Source organism: Nymphalis io, chromosome 11, assembly GCF_905147045.1.
Source record: "Nymphalis io chromosome 11, ilAglIoxx1.1, whole genome shotgun sequence".
In the NCBI taxonomy this organism is placed as follows: domain Eukaryota; kingdom Metazoa; phylum Arthropoda; class Insecta; order Lepidoptera; family Nymphalidae; genus Nymphalis; species Nymphalis io.
The window spans coordinates 13441477-13467972 of record NC_065898.1 but is presented as its reverse complement, the minus strand read 5'-3'; the positions used below and the strand labels follow the sequence as shown (position 1 = coordinate 13467972).

Below are 26496 nucleotides of genomic sequence, written 5' to 3'. Positions count from 1 at the left end.
GAGACACACTGACAGATGCTGACAATGACGCGCAAAGAACATCAATGATCAGTGAAAACTTTGTTATCTAAACGTGTAAACGTGTGTTAAAGTAGAAAGACTTTAGTTCTGTGACATACTCGGCTGTGCAAAGTTGGTGCAATGATGTTTAATAATATGGGTTGGATGTTAACCCTTGCGATCCTGTTTATATGTGTTAATAATTCATTAGGTAAATTTTATTAATACCGGAAATAAAAATAAAATAAAAAATACGCGTCAAACACATATCCTCTTATTTTCTTTGAATGCGGATAAAATATTAACTTACTCATAATGGCAACGTTTCCAGAACACGATGAATATCATAGAAGCCCACGCAACTTATACAAGTTTGCATTCCCTCAAAACCGAATGGAAGCAACGTCTACCTATTGGGTGAACGAAGCACAAGCGGCAATTGAGGCCCGTTTGGAGTACACTAAGGTTAAGGGTAAGGCCCGCAACGTGGTGATGTTCCTCGGTGACGGCATGTCCGTACCGACACTTGCGGCTGCGCGGACGCTGCTCGGGCAGCGAGAAAATCGAACTGGAGAAGAGTCGAATTTATTTTTTGAGACTTTTCCTACTGTAGGACTTGCTAAGGTTGGTTGATTGGTAAAGTTTAATTTTTATAATCATTTTATTTCTAGAACTACCTGAGTAATTCGGTTTTTATATTTTCTAGACTTATTGTGTAGACTCCCAAATCCCCGATTCAGCATGTACTTCAACTGCCTATCTTTGCGGTGTGAAAGCAAATCGCGGTACACTCGGTCTCACAGCGGCTGTACCGAGATGGGATTGTCCAGCTTCCGTTGATACTTCTTCACATTTAGAATCAATCGCCGCGTGGGCACTTGCCGATGGCCGTGACGCTGGTAAGTTGTTTTAAGATACTAATTTAATTTATGTAAAGATAATATATATTGTATAATGTGCACTTCAGTGCTAATATTAAATATAATATTAAAGAGTATTATTTAAAAATCTGTTATTTTGAATAAAAATAATTTATCAATTAATTATAATTAGACTCATTCGTATCTATAATATGAATGGTTATCGTAGGCATCGTGACTACAACGCGAGTGACTCATGCTTCACCTTCGGGAGCTTATGCGAATATAGCGAATAGAGATTGGGAGAATGACGCAGCTGTAGCCGCAGATCAATACGACCCTGAGCTATGTCACGATATCGCTTATCAGCTTGTGCACTCGCATCCTGGAAACCACTTTAAAGTAACCAGCGTTATAGTAATATTTTAGAGTAATATTTTAAAAAGCAAGTCATGATTTTTTTTTCTTCTCAAAGGTTGTTTTAGGTGGAGGTAGAAGAGAATTTTTACCGTATGATGTTGAAGATGAAGAAGGTACTTCCGGTAAGAGATTAGATGGTCGTCATCTCATTGAGGAGTGGCAAATGGATAAGATCATGCGTAACGTAAGCTACCAGTACGTTTGGAATCGCGAACAACTACTCAGTGTAAATGCTGATCTACCTGAATATTTGTTAGGCCTTTTTGAAGGCAGTCACTTACAATACCATATGCAAGCCAATACCAGCACTGAGCCTACACTTGAAGAGTTAACAGAAACTGCGATACGTTCACTAAGTAGAAACAGTAAGGGATTTTTCTTATTCGTGGAAGGTGGACGTATCGATCATGCTCACCACGACAACCTAGTAGAATTGGCACTTGACGAGACGATAGAGTTGAGTAAAGCCGTTGCACGTGCTGCGGAGTTGTTGTCAGAAGATGATTCATTAATTGTAGTAACCTCGGACCACGCACATGTAATGGCTTTCAACGGATACACTCATCGCGGAGGTGATATTTTGGGGCCCTCAGACGACACTGGCGATGACGGTGTTCCTTATATGACGTTATCTTATACAAATGGTCCAGGCCATCGTCCACATCAAGCAGATAATCGAGTTGATGTCACTCGCGACGAAGATTATCGTAAGATTTTATTTGAGATGCTTTTGAGATTTATTAGCTTATAAATTTGTATTTTTTATAATAAAGTATACATTTTAAGGTAAATTGGAATGGAGATCACACGCTGAAGTGCCACTTGAATCTGAGACACATGGAGGAGACGACGTAGCTGTATTTGCATGGGGTCCACAAAACAGAATGTTTTCAGGGATGTACGAACAGAACCAGTTGCCTCACCTGATGGCGTATGCAGCATGTATCGGGCCCGGTCTGCAGGCTTGCTCATCAGCCGCCTCACAAACCTTAGCTATAACAGTACTTACTCCTCTTCTAATGCTTATATGTACTTTACTACATTAAAACCTAATTAATCGACTACTTTTATTATGTGGCTTTGTAGAATATAACACAGAAAAAAACAAAACGGCGTTTTTCACATTGAAATTAAGAAAATAGTAATTATTTAGAAATTAAGTCTTATATTATAAACCATTAAAATTATATTCCTATTTAGCAGTACAAGTTTTTACAATCTACTCAAAACGCTGGCGTGAGATAACATAAAAAATACAATAAGATTATCAGATCAAGGAAGATCTGATCAGCTCGAAGTGTCCACTCGTAAAGTCGTGCTACCATCAATCAAGGTTCTGGTCGTTAAAACCGGAGTGCCAGGGATCACAGCTGTGAGGTACGACGGAGGAAGAGGAGGAGGGAGATAGGTCGCAGTCGTAGGAGTAGCGCTTATTGACAGCCATTGTCACGTTGACGCAGATTAATGTACCGCGCTCGACTGTATCATTGCTTTACAACTATATACGGTCGCCGTATTGACGGCCTGCCGATGGCACTCACGATTTTATGGAAACTTTAGTGTGTGATGAAATGCAACGAAGCGAAGGCCATCAACAGTATACGAGCTCTCGGAGAGTAACATATCGTTTCAAAAGTTTTCTTAAAAAATATTTAATCATTTGTATATGTTATTGTTAACATTTATAAATAAAAAAAAATATTATTAATAAATTTTAAAACTATATATGAATAGAACCATGAGTATAATTATTAATGTAAATAATTTGTTTGTTCTAAGAGAATATTGTTTTGAGTAATTTTGTAATATAATATTATGAAATAAAGATATTATTTCCACACCATCCACATGCACTTTATTTTTTATTTGAATAATTTAATAAACGAATCAATATTATATTTTAACTAATTTCCGCTCGCGGTTTCGCCTGCGTGAGGAACTGGGGAGATGGTAGGTACCCTATGTCCTTGTCTGTACTTTTCACCACATGTCTGCGAAAATTAATGATGCAAAGTGACAATCTCTTCACTACCATTTTTACTCGTACAAGTGTGACAGAGTATCGCGCGGTGCAGACGCGCAGCGTGTTCCTGTGGAGTACACGTTCATGGTGTTCAGGTATTTTTGGCTTAACCTTGATATAGTTTTAATACAAGTAAAATATCGGTTTGCTTTTACAAATAAATTATATCGCTTTAAGCAATAATATAAGTTGTCTATTTAATGTAGTTCGGCATTATCCGTTTCGATGACGTCACGCTTCTTCAAGATAAATGTCTTGTTTATATTATTCTCAAAATACATATACGTATAACATTGTATCCACAACTTACAATTCGTACAATGTTCGAGCGACTTCGTTGCAACATAGTCTAAATGTATTGATTTTTACTACCCTATGATATCCTGTATTCGACAAATTAGAAACGGTCGTTATGAGGGCGATGTTTTCGTAGGCCCATTAACATACCAAGTGATTATTGTAGTTCAATTTAAATGTGAAATAATATTTACAAACATCATATATTTACTATTCTTATTAAGCAAATAAAAATTATGTATATAATACATTCAATTGAGATTTACAAATAATAATTATTATAAATGAGACACAATTGGGCAGGTCTCGGATAAGTGTGTCTTAAAACAAATAATAAAATAATATGTATTTTTAATATTACGTATAAGACATATAAAGCCTTATTTCATTGTCTAAGTATATAAATTATAGTATTTATACCTAGGATACCTATAATCCCGATTAATTATTCAAGTGTTCATAGCAGCAGCGTGGTAGAATAATGCGTGGTAGTGCTCTGAGGAATTATTCTCTCTAATTCCTGCTTCCCCCTTCCTTCTTAAGTCCACGCGAGCTGGTTCTCGATGTCACCGCCTAACTGTGACATCAATTCCATCGCGCACAAAGAAATTTGGCAACTCCTTTCTTTGTCGCACTACCAAAAAATGGAATTCCTTACCAGCTCACGTGTTCCCCTCCTCTTACAACCCGGGTTACAAACTTACAAACGAGGCGTGAAGAGGCATCTTGCGGGCCGGCAAGGCGGGGACGGCTAGTACAGAACATTCTTCCCAACTGTACTGGCCGTCGTCGCGTTTGGACTCTACTACCACTTACCATCAGGTGGAGTAGAGTAATTTGCCATCCCGGCGCATATAAAAAAAAAATTGTTTTGATGCGCTGTCGCGCCCTGACGCCTGAAAGAACAGTTTTTTTTTACAAAATTGTTTGAATATATAAAACAAAAATTATGTTAATATAAAAATAACATTATGGACTCTTTTTGTAAAACATTTCACGACGAATATCTCGTATTTCTTTATTTAGTTTAACGGTTACTGTTTTATCAAAATATTTTAGCGCTACTCGTATTTTTTACGATTATTATAGGTTTTATTAGTTTTAAAAGAATTAATGTTAGTGAGACAACTTACTCGTACAAGTGTGACAGAGTATCGCGAGGTACAGTCGCGCTGCTTGTTGTCCTGTGGAGTACACGTTTATGATGTTCAAGCATTTTTGACTGTTCGGTTATACATACTCGTACTTACATGCATACACGTTTCAAAAGACGATTTTTATGACTACTGATCAAGGTATACAGAACACTTTAATATTCCGGAGTTATAGTTATAGTGATTTGATAAGAGCATTATAAAGAACGTATGAAAGAAACCGAGCTATAGCAACATCGAGGGTAACGTCGCCGAAGGCGCGTGATGTATCAATTATTTGCGGCGCAACGAGTCGCGCGCATCGCGTCGGCGGCACCCTGGCGGCTGCATGCGCACTGTCACTTACGCTCTAGTAAACATCAAACGGTATTCAACTTTACTCAAAGTTAATAAAGCTTTATTTCCGATGTCTCCGATAGATTCCTGGAAAGGGAATACGAATGACCCACTGGATCAAATCTCAGACATTCAATCGTTCGAGCGCGTATTAAATCGATGTTTTGTATGCAATTCCTTTGAATATGAAGTTTATGATGCAAAATAATTACGTTAAATTATTTTTATAATTGTAATTGTGTTAGGGGTGCTAACTGCCTGCGTTAAAAATATTTGAAGTAGCTACTTAAATACATTGCACTCTGTGTTTAAATGATGTTTGTCTTACACGTTCCAGTCTCCTGGATGAAAGGTCACAATTTTTTTGTAAATTGAGAACTGTGAACGTAACATTAAAACGTGTTAAGGAAAAAAAATCGTGTTGCAATTTGATACAGTGGGGCAGTCGCGACTCGCGAAGAACGTGGCGACGGTGGTGCTGGAAACCAGTGATGCGACGCATTCATTAAAAGCGCAATTAGTGAAGTGCAGCGCCTCGTGCTCCCAAACACATATTACGGTATGTCATTCGTCAAAATTTCCCCGAAGAGCGCTCTCTCCGGGCGAGCTTGGCTAGGAGTCTCTCACTTCGCTTGCTGCTCCCCGCGCCCCCCGCCGAACGAACCCCGCACACCCTTGGCGTCGACCTCGGGGCTGCGATCCGGCAGTCCCGACCGCCCGCCCTTGCGTCGCGACGCATCTCCGCACGCCTCAGGTCGCCGTCGCGACCAAACTTTCCCGATACGGGTCTACTACGTCGCGCTGACGACTTCTGAAGTTGAGTTTTTAGGTTTAAAGTTATGTAAGTGGAGTTGGAAGGACTCGTGTGTATATTACACATTGTTTGTAGGTCAGTGTAAGTGTCGATAGTTGAGTGTTGTGTGAACTTCCGTGTTTCCTTGGAGATTGTATTTATTGATATGGTAAGTACATTAAATACGAATAATCCTATTTAGATTAGATCATGTATGCATATGTTAAGCGTTCTGTTTTAAATGATTGCCTTTGATTGTACCAATAGTAATAAAATTACGCTATTAAAAATAAAAATAATATATTTAATAGCGTAATTAATTTTCTTGTTTACTTAATAAATATTTTATTTCCAAGTATATTTGTCGTTGTAATAGCTTAATAGTGTCACCGTCTGGGATATGGTAAAAAGTTTTTTTTTTTATAAATTTACTAAGAGACAAAACCCGGACACTTAATTAACATAACTTACGAGGCAACCGCTAACCAAAGAACAAAACAATCGTACTAACTTGTTTTTATAGTAGCTACCGTTTGCTATCCTAAAATGAAAAATATTACAAACATATAACTTATATAGCCTTTACAATAAAATAATACTAATCTTACGAGCGCTATTTTGTTCAAGTTCCTAGTCAAACTCATTGGTCATTTCTGTCAGATGTCATTGTGTCAGTGCTGTTCATTTTACCTATTATTTATTTTATTTTATATTGGATGTAGTGCAAATGTTCTTTCTTCAAATTAAAAGAACTTTATAATAAAATTTTAATTTTCGTATCACTTATATAGTTATTACCTATAAAAGAGCTACTTTAACTCTTACTAAGCCATTAAAAACTTTGTTGGAAGTCGAAGTAGTCTCAGCTAAACTACTCGATGTGGCCAAATAAATAAATATTACTCACTCGATTAGAGAATAATTTCCATAGAGTTGGGATTTGTGATAGACTTCACTTAATAAAATATTTGTTTATACCGACGGTGACAGTGTGCAGTGTCTGTTTCGTGTTGCAAGGCTATCGAAGTATTCAAACAAAATGTAAATTTTGTCAGTTGTCTGATTAACTTTAATAACTTAATAACTTAATAACTTTAATAAATTAATAATAATTTGTAATAATTGTTACAACAGTTACTTGAGAAACCTCATATATCGGTGGCATTTGATGTTCAAATATTTGGCAATGTTTTATCAGCGGTGGTTCTTAAATTATTAATTTGAACTTTTAGTTATCGGTGTGATGTTTTAGAAGCACCTTCTCAAAATAAAAATAAAAGCAAGATTAAAAAAGAAATGTTCAACTAAAATGTTACGGTTGACATTGTGACATAATGTATTTATTAAAATAATTCAATAGGAAAAATAAATAGTAATTAATAAAATTGTGCATGTTGGTGATAGTGTACATAAATATATATAATTAGTACATAGTTCGAGGAGTGTACGCAGCGATTATTTCAAATATACATAAGAGATCGTTTATTGGCGTCATTAATCGAATTAAACGCGTGATTACATAATAGATTTACGATTATATGCGGCCCTTAAAAGGATGTTGAAACGTCTTTCCTCTCTGGTAAACTCACCAAAGTAAACCATGGAACAAGGAGTTTGTTTATTAAAGTGGGAGGCGACTGTCGTCTTTTGAGATTATTTCTCTTACTTGTATTTTACCTCTTGTGTTGACTGAGAATGCAATCAACGAGTTTTGGTAAAATTAAACTATTTTATATGTCTTAGTGTTATGTCAAAGTATTTTTAGACAAGAAACAAAATGACTTCGATTTACTTCTGTTAAGGAGTTAGTGACAAATTTAGGATCAAGCAACTGCACAGTCGTGCTTACACGCCCCACGCGTAATTAAAAGTTTATCGCAAAGACGGCATTATGTCGGTATGTTCCGACAAAAACAGTTAACATTATTTTTTAGCGAAATAATATTTCGCAGTTCTATAATAATAAAATTATGAATACTACGTGTAACGTATTTGTTATTTTGTATACAAGTTAAGTAAAATGGTTAAAACGCGAGGTGTAGATCACTGTAATAGCCAAATTATTACTATTTACTACAGTATTGATTTAAACAAACAGTATGACTTTGTATGTCGAGGTTCTAAGTGTTACTGAATTATATAAATTATTGCAATCACTATAACAACAACTCAATGTATGTATCGTTTGAAGAAAGTATGAAAATACATATAAGTATAACAAAGTTCGCTTCTACCCAGAAACTACATAAACTCGAGTTGTTCGAGGTGGTGGGACTCTAGAATCTAGATCGCATAAGTTATGGTAAATGTTGGCAACAGCTACCGCCTCATCACGCGGCACAGAATGCCCAATAGATAATTTGACTATGACCACTTAAATGCCCGACAGTTTTGTGTGAGGCTTTCAAAGATATTTTAAATATATAATATATGCCCGACGACTTTTTGGGTCAACCCGTGACCACAAGGTAGGTGCATCCCTGTCAGCACTTTGGACAAAGTAATAAAAAATGATACAATCGGTTAACCCCGAACAACATATTGTATGAAATGGATAGCACACATAGCGTTCAGAAAATTTCGATGCATGTGCACTTTTGATATTACGTCAGAGAGTTGAGACATTAATTTGTTGTAGAGCGATAAGCCAAATCTAAAACTTTAACTTTATAAATCTGGCCAAGCCACACATTTTGACTAAGGTGTAGAGTTTATAGAGAACTAAGACTAGGATTCTTGGCGTTATTTTACATGTGGTTTTGGTGGGATACTATTTACATGACGTTATAAAACATTCAGAATGTCCTAGTATTATACATAAAAATATCGTTTGCATATAGATAAACTAATAAAGCTATAGAAGTTTACTCAACCACGCTGTTCCAATGCGGGTTAATGAACACACACGTGGAAGGTTTTCATCCGACACATGCAGGCTGCCTCGTGATGTTTTCGTTCAGTGATGAGCACGAAATGAACTTATAGACTCAAATTAAGCATACGAAGTTTCAGTGGCGCTTGTCAGGATTTAAATTTGCAATCTTCGGTTAAGATTCGTGTACGTGTTCTAACTAATGACCCATCTCGGCACAAGCATTCTTATTTATTAATTTAAACGGCGATGCCACTATACTAACTAGATATCGTTAATAATTAATAAATTAAATTTAAATACAATAAAAAGCTTTAATTTAAATATATTTTTTTAATTTAAAATTGTAATATAACAAACACTTCATATATGAGGTATGAGACAAGATACATCTTGTTTACTTGGTGGTAGTGCAAGCCCTTCTAGGCAGGTACTACCAACTCATCACATATTCTACCGCCAAACAGTAATGCTTAATATTATTGTGTTCCAGTTTGAATGGTGAGCGAGTCAGTGTAAGCGAGTAGTAACTCGCTTACACTGACTTAAGGGACATAACTTCTTAGTTTCCAAGATTGGTGGCGTGATTGGCGATGTGATCGATGGTTAATATTTCTTTTAGTGCCAATGTCTAAAACTTACGTTAATATCGAATTCAAATTATATGAATCTTATACTTCGTTTTATATACACAAAATGATTACGTCTGTAGTGAATTGAGATTTTGTTGTTGATAAGAAGAAAAAACAAATTCGATGACAACTTGAATAATTCTGCATTTAATTCGGGACAATATTATTGCAATCAAGAGAAAAATTAATATGCGGGGATTTTCATGCGAGTCCAATTGTAGCTTAAGCCAGTCACAATACGTATTCACAATATTCACTTATTGATGTGATACTTATAGTCGAAAAATTTTCACATAAATTTTTATTTAAGTAAAAGTATTGATTCAAATGGCAATTATTATTTAAGAGATTATGTTCGTACGGCTCTTTCGAGCTGCTGGTAATCATTTAAACAACGAAGAGAACCCGATACTGACGTCAGAACACTCCTCTACTGCGGAAGATAGTTGAAAAGTAGTTGATCTGTTTATTGATTATGAATTGTATTTTTATAATTAATGGAATTTCGCTCATATCTATGTAATTGATATTATCAAATCAACCTTAGTGCTCTTCAATATTCACTGATCTTTTCAGTGAATATTGGATAGTAGTATGAATAGTGAATATTGGATCTTCTTCTTAGAAGATGCTAAAATAATAACATGTTAACATAAGTTAACGATCGACACACATCGTAACGATATATGTTATACACAACTGAAAAAATATTATACTTTCCTACTACCAAACACTGAAACTATAATAAATTAGGAATAAGCCTCAATTTGCTGGTCAACTTTACTAGCTGTTAAAAGTTTCTGAAGTGTTTCCAAGAATATAACACATAATAATTATTATCATCCTAATATAAGTAAGTAGAGAGCAAGTAAAGAGGTGAGGCGACTAAGTCAGAGAGAAAATTGGAAATACAGTCGCTTTAGAAGCGAACTGTCAATTCTATAACATATACTATAAAACTTTTAAGAGAGAACCATTGTTTGAAAAATGTGTTCTGAAAAGTCGGCGACTGCGTATTCCTATACGCACTAGATAACTTACACTAACCATTTTTATGTTTAAAACAACCGCGATAAACACAACTGTTGTTTAGTTTAATTGTTATAAAGAATTATTCCTTCTTAAAATAAATAAAATAATTATTATAAATAATTATAAAGTTTGTGTAAATTGGTATTTATTACTCTGTACCCAGTCAGCCCTTTCAGAAATATTAAAGGATATTTAAATAAACGCATGAGAAAATACACGGGGTGCAGTAAAGGCAAAGAGATCGGTTGGCGAAAGTTTATATCTCATATAAAAAATATTTCCGGGGTAATTTCTTATTACGCGTATAAATTCAGGATGGGCAGCTACCAGCTAGTATAATATTACAGGTGATTGCGTACCCTGAAACTAGTATAATATAAGGTTTTTTGTCTATATTTAGGATACTGTCATTATTTACAATGACCTTGCTTTAGAACATTTTAGAAGCGACCAATATCGAGAGATCGACAAACGCGGCTTTGCCACTTGCATTAACCAAATCCCCACACAAACCGCTTAGTCACCCCGTGTTCAATTTAAAGCCAGTCTTATTACAGTGTGATAGAGTTGTGTTTAGCGTGACGAGAGGGCTTTATGAAGTGGACACACGGACCGAGCGACTCAATTACCCGGCATCTTGTTGCATTCACACGCGATATTGTTTTCATTGCTCTTTCGGTGGTCTTTTGAAGAGTGAAAAACAAAATAACACTGCGCTAACTAATGTGTTAAGGAAAAATATATGAATAGAATATCCAAATTTTAACAAAATAATGATATCTTGTACATAAATACGTATTTAAACAAATGTTTTACATAAGAAAATGCTAGAAACACAAGAAATTTTAAAATATTACTTTTATATTTATATTTAATATTAAATTTAACAAAGTAATATTACTTTTATTTCAAATAATTAGATTATTTTTAAGTTATATAAAATAAGCATGAAATGTAATATTATTATGTTTAATGTTTATGCATGGTCTGGTAGATTATAATTTGACTATCAATACTTAAGTACCTAAGTGTGATATTACAGTAGTAGTAAGGCTTGTGTGTGATGTGTTGTGATCTGTGGAAGCGTATTATATAGAACTTTAAAAAATAACATTAAACATCTTAATTTCAAACATTTTTTTTAAATCTATAGATTAGTATACTATATTGTCGTTGTTTAATACAATTATAAAAAATTGAGAATCGTGATATGTTAAGGTAATATTCTTTTAGCGTGTAAAGGTTGGGAAACAATTCAACGACAGGAGACGTAGACTCTAGACATCCCACTCGCGCTTGTAGCGACACGTCACTCGAATTAATGACACACTCCCGGCAATATTTACCTTGTCCTCAACAAAAGGGAAACAAGCAAATTGTTTCGTCGATGTAAGCCGGCTTTGTTTATTTATTACGCGAGTCATACTTCCCGGCTCGTCCCGCTACCCGCACGTCCCGGCACGCCCCTGCGGCCCGTCGCGCGGCCCGCAGCGGCACCAGTAATTGACTTGTTTCATAGCGTTCTGTATGAATTTTAATTGGATCGAAACTCAAATCCATTGTCGCGAGTTGTGAAGTAATACTTGTTACGTATTCGCAGCTGCGATCTTTTTGTTTGTACTAAGAATTGCGTTCGAACAACGGGGAGTCTCATACGAGTTTGACAAATTTTTCATGTAAAACAATTTCAGATTCTTAAGTCATTATTACTATCAAAGAAGAGCTCAATTTCATATTCCAACATTTCAAAGAACACATTGGGTCAAATATTAGAACAAAAGTACTTACACATCACGTAATAATATATCATTGAAACTCCGTTACTATTGTTATTAATTCTTATATTCCGATAATCTGATAAGATGTTACAAAATGTTATTGTGGTAGATTATTGTAATAAAGAAAAACGAGCCCGATAATATATTTTTAATGCTAATTATCTCAAGTAAGATCGCGCCTGAGGCTAATGGTGTTAAAATTTAAGGTAAACATGAACTATGTTGAGTTTTAAAGGAAGCTTATCCGCGTGAACAGCATCCGTCCAGAACGCATCGTTTTTGAGATATTTGGGAAATACTCGACGAACAAAAAGTGGGATTATAAGCCGTTATCAATATCAGGGGCGATAACATCACTCACATTCATTATTGTCGAATGTTATCTGCAAATACAAATACAATACAGTAGATGAAAATCAATAACCACTCCATATTTGTGAGTTTGATGTTACACGAAAAATATTGATAATCGGTAAAATGACTGCTATGTTAATAATCCTGTACACAATTTACGTCATTTTTTTCATCGGTCCGATAAGTAATATTTAAGAAATACCTAAGACATGTCATGTCTTCTAGTTTAACAGTTGCTTTTCAGATTCTCATTTTGTTTCTTATTAAAGTCTAATAACAATAACTATACAGAGCAATTGAATGTGCGATCAATAAGAATCATTTTACGTACCGTACGTACGTAGTTAATATTCCTCGTACCACCAAGATGTCTGCGATAATGGGACGGATTGTTGAGCGACAGTACGATATCCGAGCGCGATAGAGACACTGGAACTGTTAGACTGAATATCATCAATATCAAATATCGAAATCGGTTAAAAATACCAAAAGTATCGGCTTTTGCATTAAGAATTTACGGATAAACCAAAACAAAAATAAAAAACACAGAAAATGAGGGTTACGTTTGCTTTACATAATTTTATAAGAGACTAAACATCTCATGTTTAGCGGCGGTTAGAAGCGCGTCAACAGACCGGCTCGCTTAGCACGGTGTCTATAACGGCTACATGTTGCATGCACGCGCTTGTCGGCAACTGCTGCATAATGCATGTGTTACATGTGCCGTTGACGCGAACTGAACGCCGATGTTGCGTCGCAGGTACATCTCTTAACATGAAAACTGTTGTATTTTAAATCAGTATCGCAAAGTTTTAACGCTACGCGACGCTTACACTTTAAATAAAAGGGTAGGTTAAAAATACTTTTTTTTCAAAGAATTTAAATGGTCATAATAGTTTCGTTGATTTCATTTTCGACTAATAAATGGTGGATGAACAAGCGGTTTAAATCCATATTTGTGAAAAGCATTCATTGCATAAAGATGCAACTCTATTGAACTCTTGTCTTATAACAGCAACGAACCTTTGGGTTATTTTTCTCGTCGTTTTCCTTAATAGCTTTCAGTCTTATATGAAGTGCAGCCCTCTCCGGTGATTGTGGTACCCTTTTCTTTATAATTAATTATAAAATTCCTTAATAGTCTCTTAAAGCTATAACCATCATATCACCAACTGAATCTTAAACTTGGATTGATGTCCCTATTTTGTGCCATTGACGCTTGCTTTGTCTCACACACAACGCATTGGGCCCCAACGTGATGAACCCATTCCTAGTACCCAGCTAGTACCTGTTCAAAATCGGCGTAGGATCTTCAGGAGCTACGAGTTAGTCTCCTCGAATTGCTGCATTAACATATTGTTTAAAACCGTTTCCAATATATCACAAGTTAATTTTTGTGTGTGTGTTTTCAAGCTGTAATGTTCGGGTATATTTTGTTTCAGGACAGTGAAAAGCAAGCAAGCGTGAAAATGTGAGGCGACCCAGTGTAAGCGGTGCAATCGCTAGCAATGGGTGCTCAAAGTATGCGGCGTGGGCGTTGGCGTTTGCATTCGCCGTAGCTGCACCTGCGCGGTACTCGCGCCTCAGTAGTGCCACTCTCGCGCTGCTATCGCAGGATTTCGTGTAGTGCTAACGCAGTAGAGCTAATCGTCCTACAATCACCATGGCCGACGACAACACAATCATCGAAGGCACTGTTAAATTCCGAGATGGAAAGAAGGTACCGTAATCTTTATTTAACATCGTAGTGATAGATTTTAGCGCAGGTTTCTGGTTTTTAAGTACTTAACTAAATATAATTTTATCTCTATCTACAAATATTAATATGATCCAAGATTATGTATGATATAACTTTTATATGTGGTGTGTACAAGGTCAGCGCGTGACAATCTTGTTCAGTTTGTTTCGAATAATTCAATCGATTTATTAATGTCTAGAAGTTTATGAGTTTTTTTAAGTATGTATGTTGTTTGAGAAATAAAGTGATATGTAGCTCGTGAGTATCACCGGTTCGTTTGTTCGCAGTGGAAGTCACGCTGGTGCGTCATGCGGAAGCTGTCACCTGTCGCGGGTGAGACACGTACTATCTTTATATACCGCTTGCTATCGTCTTCACAACAGAAGATAAGCTTATCTGATATTAAGATTTATTTTGTAAATTTTATACTAAGAAAAATTTTGATTAAGGGTAGGTATAATAGAAGTAATACGATTAAGCGTGAACTAATGTTTCACTCAAACATATAGAAGTTGCACTAAATTTCGACAATTTCTTGATATGTGTCCTCCATGGGCCTCAATAAGTTTCATTTTAGAACGAGTGTGTGCACCTCAGTACACTAGACGGAAAGAAACGGCGTCAAAAATACATCATAATATTTAAATGTTGCCAGTAGATTAATATTTTAAATATAACCTTGAAATTTTGCTGCTCGGTGATCAGCCTATCCTGCTATCTACAATGTGTTATTTGTTGTTTGTAATCTGGACAATGTTTTTGTAAACATTAAACGAATTGGTATATTCACACAAGTAACTCATTGGGGTAAAGGTCTTTTATAATAAATTTGTGGGATTGTTATAATTAAATAAGTCATTAAAAAAAATGAACGTGTATATTATATTGTTATCGTTTTGTGATAAAGCTAAAGTTATGTTTGTAGTAAACGCTAGTAAACGTGAGGCGACGACTGGGCAGTCGGTCATTAACACCGCATTAGCAGCGCAGCGCATTGTGCAGTGTTTGGTGTATTGTTGCGAGCGCCTATTAACAATTCAGAACGGCGCCGTAGGTAGAGCTAGGTGCGCCGAGAGTGTGTGATGATAATTAATATGAGCACGTCACAGCGCCCGCTACGCGCTGGTGTTTCGCGAGCGCACGTGCTACTGAACCCGTTGTCTGTATAAATATAAATCACTAGCTAACAATCTCGAATTAACTCGACATAAATAAGGGTTTTACACCAAATTGTTTTGTTCATATATACAAAGGATATATAAGTTATATTACATAATGCAATATATATGTGGTTATATAATAATAAGAAAAATGTCCTCCATTCATGAACTGCGCAGGAGATAACTTTTTTTTTATAGTATAGGTAGGTGGACGAGCGTATGGGCCACCTGATGGTATCTGGTCACTAATGCCCATAGACATTGCCATTGTAAAAAATGTTAACCATTGCTTACATCGCCAATGCGCCATCCACCTTGGGAACCAAGATGTTATGTCCCTTGTGTCTGTAATTACCCTGGCTCACTCACTCTACAAACCGGAATACAACAATACTAAGTTCTGCTATTTTGCGGTAGAGCATCTGATGAGTGGGTGGTACCTACCCAGACGAGCTTGCACAAAACCCTACCACCAGTAAAGTGGTGGATATAATTTCCAAGTGTATGCGCAAACACAGGTGCACTCTCTAATCCCTGACTCTTATAATCCGATGGGACGGCAATTCGACAGGACCGGAAAGAGTTCAGGCGCAGGACCAACGGCTTTACGTGCTTTCTGAGGCACGTCCAACTTCCAGACTCCGGGCTGCTACTGAGAATTTTCGACCGAAAAGCCCTAACTTTTTATTGGCCCGTCTTGGGATTTGAGCCTAGACCTTCTGAGTCTACGGCCTTACGTGTAACCGCTAGACCGACGAGGCAGTCAGTGGTCGTATCGTAAGTATAACATAAACATTAACATCTGGTAAATGAATGTGGACAAGTACCGCGGCTAAGTTTTAAAGCTCCTCCTACACTTACCATTATCATCCCACGACAAGTGATGTTTCCCCGGATAAGAACCCGTAACCTTTCCCTAATGTCAAGCTGTGTTCACTTGTCGCATGTGTAAACACATTCCGTTATATGTGTACGACTTAGAAGTAACAACAAATTAATGTCACATATTTAATAATACTTCTACTTTATACAACTCATTGCAAAGTATATACATCTTATAAATACTTTTGTTATAACTTATTATATGCACTTTCTTCGTATAAAACGGATTATTCTGTCTAGTTGTTATTTCTTCCCGTAACACTTAGGAAGGCTTGTTCGAAGCATTCTCGGTTCACAGACATGTACTTCTAAATTACCCATATTTTACTCAAACCATTAAAGTTTATACCGAATAATAATTTTATTCGACAATTATATATTTACAATATTTGCACTTTTATCTTTAACTATAAGGATATTAACACATTTAAGACACGACTAGCCGCGTATCTTACAAAAGATCCTTCGCTTCTAAGCAAGTGTCACAATGTGTTAAATGAGTATGAATTAATAACATGACGACTAATGTAACAACGAAACTCTATTCACTGTAAACAGTACTTTAACTAATTCGTTAAATTTATATTGAACATAGGAGTTCGATTCTATAAATTGATAATGAATGTACGCGGTTGGTTCAATTAATTAACTAATGAAACAGCGAAACGTGGTGCCGTCGACGCGCGTCGGCGCCGCCAGCGACCACACGACTGCTGCACTACGCTGCAGCTAAATGAAAAACTCGCTTTTTTTTTCTTTAAACATGTGCACTGTCATATTTATTTACTGTTATTCCAAAAACTATACACATAAATCATACAATTAAAGGAAACGGCAGACAAAAGATGACTAATCTCTTTCAAATGTTATATTTATGAAACGATCCAAAAAAAGAAATCATTTACAAAATATTGTATGTAAGGCTATAAGGAAATCATTTAAAGATTCAATTCAATCAATTAAAGATAAATAATTCTAAATAAAATATAAAAAATAATAATATTTAAGTTAACTGAATTAAATACAGGAATCCAGCAAAATAAAAAAGGTAGGTAATTGTTTTTCTGTTCTTAACATAGCAAGTACTATCAGTGTCTTTGAGCAGCGAGGCGGTAGTGAAAGAGAAATAAGCGGGTATACCTCCGAAAAGCTATAAGATATTGTATAATACTTTTTAGATTATCTGTATAGTGCGAACAGAATGGCCGCATCCAAATCATTGTTTATAAATATAACAAAATTTCCATTCGGGGTATATAGTATGGACTCTTAAAACATGTACAACGTCAATACGAAGAATTCGTGATAAAAGTATTATATTATAGTTTTGTCATCGTTCTCTCACCAAGGCTAACAGTAGTAGTTATATCATGAAATACACTACGCTGATTATATTTGTATGTAAGTATATATAAAACGCATTAGTTTTGCGTGCTTTCCTCGGGCTGGACATTCGGTAGGCTTGTTTGCCGTCACGGCACACTGTTAACTGTTAACGTTCTGACTGAAAGCATTAATGAAAATCAATAAAAGTTTAACAAAGAGTACCTAATCCGCAAATATTTTATTGAAACGATAAAAATCGTTCGTTAAAACACTCACATACTCGTAATATCGTTTAATGAAAGTATAAACACTGATGTTTCAGTCTCGCTCAGCCTAGTTAGCGCTACAAAGGTGACGACGCGCTCGTTTCCGCGCGGCTAATGACGGCAATCGTCGCGGTAATGAAGCGCCACAGCGCTGCCGCCCCGTGACACAAAAGTCGTGTTCCGCTCGAAGGCACGGAGAGTGCCGTCGACTGCGTCAACAGATATTAGCGTCGAAATTCAAGCTTCATTTTTGTTGAAGCTTGTCAAGATGCTCCTATGACAGCCGTTGGGTAGATTCGTGTGAATTTGCTCTTGTACAAAATAAAACGACAGCATTCTGAGTATTGTTTGTTTTATTCGAACAATTATTTATATTAATGGCTAGAGATAAAAAAAATACAAATAAGAATGATTCTGGATAAATTAGTTTAAAATGATACCTGCGGTAGGGATTTATGCCAGATTTTCTACATGACACTTTAAGATATCGCTGACTTTCGGCGTGAGTTGTTATAGTGTTTGACCGCAAACACAAGGAGTATGTCTCGGACATCTCGGTCGGCTCCGCATTCGCTGTAATATCCAATTGCTACTTCCTGCAGTGACATTTGCTCGCCGGCTTTCATAAGTAATTTAAAAATAATTTTTTAACAGTTAGTGAAGTCAATTATTCTCATTAGTTCGATATATTTAACTGCCATTATATCTTACAATTTCTTAATTTCAACTGTTAGCCAGAATCCTAGAACCTTCAAAATGAATTTGCTTTTATACTTGTCAATTCCATTTAGTCTATACTGTGTAACCTATCTGTAAATGTGTATGAATAATTCCTTTTTACTTGATGCCTCGCAGTTCGCACTGCAGCCGCACTGACGAATAAAGTTTGATGCGAAGCGGAATTGGAGCTTTTAAGCAAACCTGAAACACCTTACACGCGTCTCATGCTTTATAATATGTCGTATGTACACACTTTAACTACGATAACAGTTAGACGGCAACCTTCTAGATGTAAATCGCTTCTTACATTTTATTTTAATTTGCGAAAACTCTTACTTACTAAGAGGAAATAAGTAAGTTTAAAGCATCAGAACGGCAATCGATTATATGAACAGTGGAGCAGAAGCTGGCGGTGACCACTTCAATATTTTCTCATTCGTTACGTTCAACGGCAAAAACATTTTGGAAGTTATTTCTGAAATTAAGATATCATATTAGCGAGTCAAGGTCGAATCCCCTGGGGATAGATTTAGGAATCCCTCGCATTGTTAGTCGCGATAAGTCGCGGCACGCGGCGCCCTCGGGATAGCGTGAAGGGGTGATAAGGGACGAGGGAACAAAGGGCGAAACGAGAACAGGGGGTCATCGGCACGCGGAGCACGCGTTTGCTGAGTCGCGCAGGTACAGAACACTGCTGCTGCAAATCAATCGTGATTGCGAATATAAATATTGATGAGCGCTTAGAGATTCATTGAGTTCGTGGTATCAGTAAGCTGCTCGTATAATGCTTTGTTATTGAACGACGCATGTTAATGAAAACTGTGTTTATGTGACTTTTCTTTTAAATTATTATACGAGTATAGAGATTTTGCAATACGTCGATGTCTACATTAAATCAATCTTTGATTCAATCAGTACCTATAATTAATTTTCGTTTTGTATATTAATAAATTGTGTTGTTCATCCATTATGTTGTCTGTCCAATGTTCATTATTTATTTATTTTCTGATTTTGCTTACAATATCTTTCGAAAAGATAATATAAAATATGTAAACAATCCACTTTGGTTTGAGTGGGGGGGCTATCACTCTAATCGAGAAATTTACTGTACATATTTAGAATTGAACATAGTGGCATTTTTTACGCCACATAAATTATGCTATGTATATTATTAACAGGGTTATTGCTCATGTTGTGAGCCGTGAGGTATCGCTTGATATCGTCAGGTACCGTCATGTAGCGTCAGGTATCGCGTAGGTTTGCAACGAGTCTGCTCGTCAGAACGCACCGCAGTATTCGTGTTCATTAATTACACCGGTCGTTGGAACGCAAATTGCAGCTCCACAGGCCGCCCTCTAACGATCGCGTTTTAATTTAACTTCGCATTATTTAAACGTATTAATTGGACGACACGGCCACTGCATATAATTTAATACCATTTACCGCTAATTTAAATTTGAAATTGTATGTTAGTACCGAATTACGACCGCCACCAGCGGTCGAGTTATTGAGTTATTGAGACTTTCAATGTTGTAGTAACACTTTTTTTTACTTTTTAACAAAATATTATGTGATTTTCTAAATTTAAAAAATATTTTTATAATTACTTTTATTATTGCTAAAAGGAGCAATAAGATGATGCTGTTTCTGATTACGACGTAGCTGGTAAACTCTACACGAGGAAACATAACTCCTGACTTGTAGTCCCACCAGGGATCGCTTTGATAGTTTTACTTAAAATGTCACAAAGTATTCCTTTGTAAGCACTTGTCGTAAGTTGTCGGCACGAATGACAAGAGTATAAGTCGAAGAGCTTGTTAGAGAAGCTTGTTCGCAGAAAAGTAAGCGATGCGCGGGACGCGAGGCGGTCGGAGGGCGCCTTGTTATCTCTTGCCCTTTTATTTGCAGTCATAGACATTCCGTGTCATTGTCCGTGTCATCTTTGAAAACGATCTCTTTATTTCTTGAAACATATCATTTTTTGAAAAGACCTTTAAAAACAACCAAAATATAGCGACGTTAATTACAGTATATAATGGCATTTTTCACTTTAAATTAAAGTCAAAATTCAGTTTTAAAAGTATTTCAATAACTCGTTATATTTCTTATTTTAAGGTTTTAATCAATTACAAATTTACTGGTAATCGTTTTTACTAATTTAATAAATATTTTTGAATTGAAAACTTCTTTAGGTGAGTTGCGCTGGTTTATTGAAGGGGATAGACTCGTGGCTTCTGTTGTTCTAATGTTAAGATAATGAAATCGTTAAAAGTACAAATAATTTAATTATTGTGGAAATTAATGAGGGTAATAATGATTGAAATTTATATAAGTACTAACAGTATACACAAAGAATATAAGTGTATTTAAATTATTTATATTAAGCTGTAATTATATTTTGTACCGAGTTTGCGACACACCGTGTATTTTGATGAATAAAAAGCTATATAATAAACAGGAATAGAATTATTACTATTAGTGCAAATATATGTGGACATTGGACAAATATATTTAATTTAAGTTCTCACTTCTATCAGCAGTACCTGTGCTGTTAAATATACTGCCTGTTTTTTTACAATAAACACCACACATCCACCGCAACATCTTCATTTCCGCGACGTGAAGTTGCTGAACTTGTCTCGCGAGAACTGGCCACGTCTCGCCGCCGTATAATAAGACTGGTCGGATGATGCACTTGTACAACAAGGCCCTTTTATTTCACCGCTATCCTGCGATCACAGATTACCCCGGTGACCTCCCGCCATTTGGCCCAGGCTGCGTTTATTCGAGCTCTGACGTCGTGGTCGATTGTACCAGACTCGTGCAGTACGGACCCGAAGTATTTAAATTGTTTCCGTCTTGATGACGGATTCTCCGCCTATCTTTATGGGTTCGGGGTCCGTACTACCACAGGCCATATACTATTTATTCTAATTTAAATATTTTGTAATTATAAATCCGCTATATAAATATGCTAACAACCATTAAGCGTGCTTATTTGATTGTGATTACTTCTTTTTTTGGAACAAAATGGTAATAATAATAGTAATCTTAATGAAGGATTGAATACAAATGTTACAACAATATTTCTACGACAATAGCAAAGGATAATATAGAGGAATAGTCGGTGATATCAAATGGAGCGTGTCTTAATACGATAAGGTCAAATAACACTAATGGCAAAGGCATGAACAAAGCGTGCACAAATGAAACGTGCCGAAATAGCCGCAGACTAAAGTGTAGATACGTCGTTCGGTTTCAATATTTCAACAGCATTCAAAGATTAAGGAAGCCTTAAACATTTTTAGTTTATACATAGATATGTTAGTTTCACTAAATAACAAAACATTTGTTTTGTTATTACTATGAAAATAACTTAATAAGAGAATATTTTATTTTTTTTTTTTCTAAGGTCAGGAAACTAATTTATATTCTGTAACTTTAATTACGATTACAATTGGTATTTTGAAATTGTATTACGACTTTTATTTTTATTTAACGAAAGTGCCAAATAAGGTTTCAATACGAATGCTTTCAATGTGCCGTAATTTTTATTTGCAGCATTTTTAAAAAAAACATATGCAAATAAAAAAAAGAATTCTAGTGCTACTAGATTATTTTAAAGTTTAGGTCAATTAATTCAAAGAGACATAAAATTTACTGGAAAATTCCATTAAAAATTCCTTTGAAAAATAAATAGGCCCACAAGCCCTCACTCATAACTTACTCGTTTATTATAACGCGACGGCGTATCTGACGCGGCTACAAAGGTTTCTGTAACGCTTATTTTCGACTCCATAAAATACGAAGAATGTAACTCGATCCCCTCCCCGGGCCAGTAGTTTTTATTAAGAATCGATGACTTGAAATATAACGAGTGGGTCGCTTCATTGTATTTAAAACGCATATTACTTATGTATTAATAAATATTGCAATATTATCATATTACCTCGGCAATTATTGTGTCAAAATTAGTTGATTAGTTAATACTTCATTGTGTGTGTTATAGATTGCGTACACCTACAAGTGTACCGCGACTCGAAGGCGCGCTGGGGCGGCGCTGCGAGCAAGGCTTCGCTATCTCTGCAGCAATACCTGGGTTGCGAGGCTGGCTTTACGCTTGATAAGCATTCGCATACACTTGCACTACTTTGTCGTGACTTCACGGCAGTGCTAGCTTTTGAAACACGCGAGAGACTTATACAATGGCAGGTATAAAACTTCCCAAATGCAAACATACGTTACGCTAATATTAACGGCATCAATTACTTTTTAATTTACAAACACATATATTAGTTTTTATTCATCATTCACACGAAGTAATATCGTTTCTACCTATACTGAATACTGTATATTATACTCAGCAAGATTTGAAATTAAGTAATAACTTTTACCGTTCAGGTAAAAGTTGGAGCTCAGCTCGGAGAGGCAAGGCAATATCTCGTGCTGATAGGATCAGCAGGGGCAGCCACAGGATGTAAGAGACTAGCGGCAGGCCCTGCTCGACTGCATCTCCATCACCGCCGCTTTGCATTGACTTCAGGCGTACCACCACGCCTGTTAGGCGTTTGGGAAATAGCACACTTGAGGTTGTATTTAATTTGGAGTTTTTTAATGTTTTTTCGCACATGTTATACATACTATTTATTTCAAACAGACGGTACGGCGTCGTCGATGGACGTTTCTGTTTCGAGGGTGGGTCACACTGTGGAAAGGGTGAAGGATTACATGTACTGGTGACTGATCAGGCTACTGAAATTGCACGTGACTTTGATTTGGCATCAAGAGGGCAGCTGTCACCTAGAAGAAGACCCTTAGGAACAAGAAAAGATGGTAAAATTAAATCTTTTTTTTTGTTTCGTTTATTTAAAGTTTACTTCAGTTTTAGTAAACATATTATTTTTTAAATAGGTTTGCAGAGTCCTCGTTCCAACAAATCATTTAAAGCAGATATACGGAGATTAGAGTTGAATACAATAGACCGATCACTACCTCCTACAGATTTGCGTCTGTATGAAGATCCTTGTATTGGAGAAGATATAGGTGCAATTTCGCCTTATTGGCCTTCAGCAGAACGAACTCAATATCCTGATATGGGGTTAGGTGATACGGCATCCGTTAATGAAACAATTGATGGTACAGATATGACACCTTGGAACGGTAATGGAAATGTTATGTTAGAAAGGTGTATGAGTTGTATATCGAAATTAGGTGCATTATCACGATCGTCTACAGCTGCTTTAACACCAGGAGCAAAACATTTTAGTCCAGCGTGGACAATGGAAGCTGTAAATGAATCTCATAATGAGGTTACCATAACTGATACTACCTTAAGTAGTGATGCATCAACAAGTGGGGTCAACAAGGAAGATGTCTGTCGATGCTCTGTAGATAAGGCACCTGATCGACCTCCGAAGCCCTCAAGACTAGAATTAAAATTAACAAAAAAACCTGCTATGCCTTTACCAGTAAGGTCGTTTACTCATACTCATCTATCATCTATTGGTGAAAATAACGCTACAAACATTGGCCCGTATGAAAATTACGATGTTCCAAAAATACCATCCGCAGAGGTAAATAGTATATTGTTAATATTAATATTTTTAATTAAAAAAAAGTAATTTTAGTTAAAATAATTTTATTATTTATTGTCACCAGGTAGAAGGAGAGTATTACGATACTCCGAAAAGACTTAAAGAATGTCTTAATAATGAATTATTTCAAATAACCAAAAGCTCGAATTCAAACACGCTTATATTAAAAAAACCTTGTGGTTGTTTGCTTAAATTAGGTAAAAAGTTGAAACAGCCAACCGTAATAGAAACAGATGAAAACTTTCAACCATCCAACTGTCCATGCCAAAGAGTAACAGATTGGGCAAACAACTGGATTAAGCTACCATACTGTAACAGAAATATGGACGAAAAGGAAACAACAGTCAAAAACAAAGAAAATGTCATACCAAGTACCAGTGATCGAAGTGCACTTTACGCAACAGTGGATTTGTCAAGAAAAACTAAAAGAAAAACACAAAATGAGGTTTGTTTAACATCGAGCGATTCAATGACTCGCAGTCTTGATTCAAGAGTAATTCAGATTGATGAGGGTCCTCAAGCAAATTATGAGAACCTAAATTTTGCTCTATCTTTAGAACATTACGAAAATGCAAAAGATTTATTGAGAAGAGCAGGAGTTACACAGACAGAACTTGATGCTCTTAGTACTAACTTAAAACCAATGGTGGGTTTTACTACGATAAGTGGAAAAACTATGTGTAATAAATGCGGTCATCTCAAAGAACATAAAGATGGAAATATTAATCGAAAAAATACTAATGATGAATACTTAATGATGGAACCAAATTCAATAGAAAACAATAAATTCGATCAGGACAAATTATTACCATCTGGATACACTCCAATGTCTCCGATCGGTAGTTTTGGTTTCCACACTTTGAAATATCCAGCAAAAAATCCTATAAGCAGATTGCTTGATGAAAAATCTGCGAGTAACCCTACATTATTTGGTCCTGAAGAAACTCGGCCGAATGCACCATCTTCTGGAGAACATATAGAGTTGCGAGCAGTACGAGATCGAGCAGAGTTTCGAAAAAGGTCAAGTTCGGCCGATTCTTCAAGATTTCTCGACGACGTTAAAGAATTTGACGGTAGCGTTGGAAGCAGAGGCTCAGCTTCTTCCATTGAAACTTTACGAGATTTGGGTGTACGTGAATCGAACACACCTTGTGACTGTGTTACAAGTAAGCACTCGGATGCCGATAGTTCTGAAGCCTCTAAAGTAAAAGGCATAACGGTCACAGCTGGTGGGAACAGGGACTCATCGAGTTCAAATGATTCAGGTGTATCTAGTTGGTCTCTACGCGGTGAAGCAGCACCCAATGCTGCAGATTTTGAACTTCCAGCAACGACTGCGGCAACACGGCGAAGATACCGTACCGCTCGACGCACAACAGATTCTCCACGTGGTACACCTCCTCGACGATCTCGTTCTTCTGGAGGTACTAGAAACTCACCTCCCGCGACGCATAAATGTTGCTCAGCTGAAGCAGAAGTACCTGTCCTCATTGTTAAGCCACTTAGAGGTATCGTATAACTTTATAATGTTATTCGTTATATATATTAGATTATATAGTATTATATATATTTACCAATTTACAGATCGATCTATTTTAAGCGTATATGAAGTAATGTTTTTCTCAAACAGGTGTCATGGATACGCATAGCACGTCCAGCGGTACCTCCGATATGTCGGACTACATCGAAACACTTTCCATTTGTTCTTCACATTCCTCATCAGATACTCCTATTACTATGCGGTGAGTTTATTCTTTTTGTATTATTATCCATCTTGTATTGTCTATCTTAAAAATGTTGACAATTATATTAAAAATCTTGAACTAACTCTTACTAAATTGTATGACAGAGTTGTGCGACAAACAACGAGCACTCTTCGACCGCGTTCTGGAAAAGAATACCAGCCGCTAGCACCACGCCTCGCCGCCGGCTTGAGATCGACCCAGCCGCATTTATATTCAAACCTCCCGTAATCATCACCCATTTACCCGTAATGCTTTGGTTATTAAAATCACTCACATAGTTATTTAATGTGCGGCTTAAAAATATTTAATATTCAAGATTTATATTTTTTATACTAGTGATTAAAATACCTGTTTTTTTAGTTTATACTAGTAAATACGTTTGATTTTGTCCGTTCATTTAGTTATAAGGAAATAATAAATAACTATGTAACTCGTATTAATCGAAGCTGGACACGAAACGTTCGGTATACCTCCGTACTACTGAAGATCGTCTATGTTATATCTAGTCATGTCA

General features: G+C 36.2%; 2 protein-coding genes across 2 annotated transcripts; both read left to right on the top strand.

Annotated features, from left to right (window-relative positions):
- Positions 1-387: 387 nt before the first annotated feature.
- Positions 388-6775, top strand: LOC126772089 (membrane-bound alkaline phosphatase-like). The gene is made up of 8 exons (XM_050492259.1): positions 388-624; positions 707-899; positions 1090-1262; positions 1336-1987; positions 2067-2309; positions 3356-3398; positions 5681-5931; positions 6675-6775. Exons 1-8 carry the CDS (start codon positions 394-396, stop codon positions 6773-6775), a joined length of 1887 nt encoding a protein of 628 aa, XP_050348216.1. The 5' UTR covers positions 388-393.
- A 7296-nt stretch (positions 6776-14071) lies between these two features.
- Positions 14072-26270, top strand: LOC126771816 (uncharacterized). Its single transcript, XM_050491920.1, has 9 exons — positions 14072-14271; positions 14577-14622; positions 22653-22855; positions 23045-23232; positions 23301-23476; positions 23555-24216; positions 24302-25745; positions 25868-25979; positions 26087-26270. The coding sequence occupies exons 1-9, from the start codon at positions 14215-14217 to the stop codon at positions 26208-26210; spliced, it is 3012 nt and encodes a 1003-aa protein (XP_050347877.1). The 5' UTR covers positions 14072-14214; the 3' UTR covers positions 26211-26270.
- Positions 26271-26496: the final 226 nt, after the last annotated feature.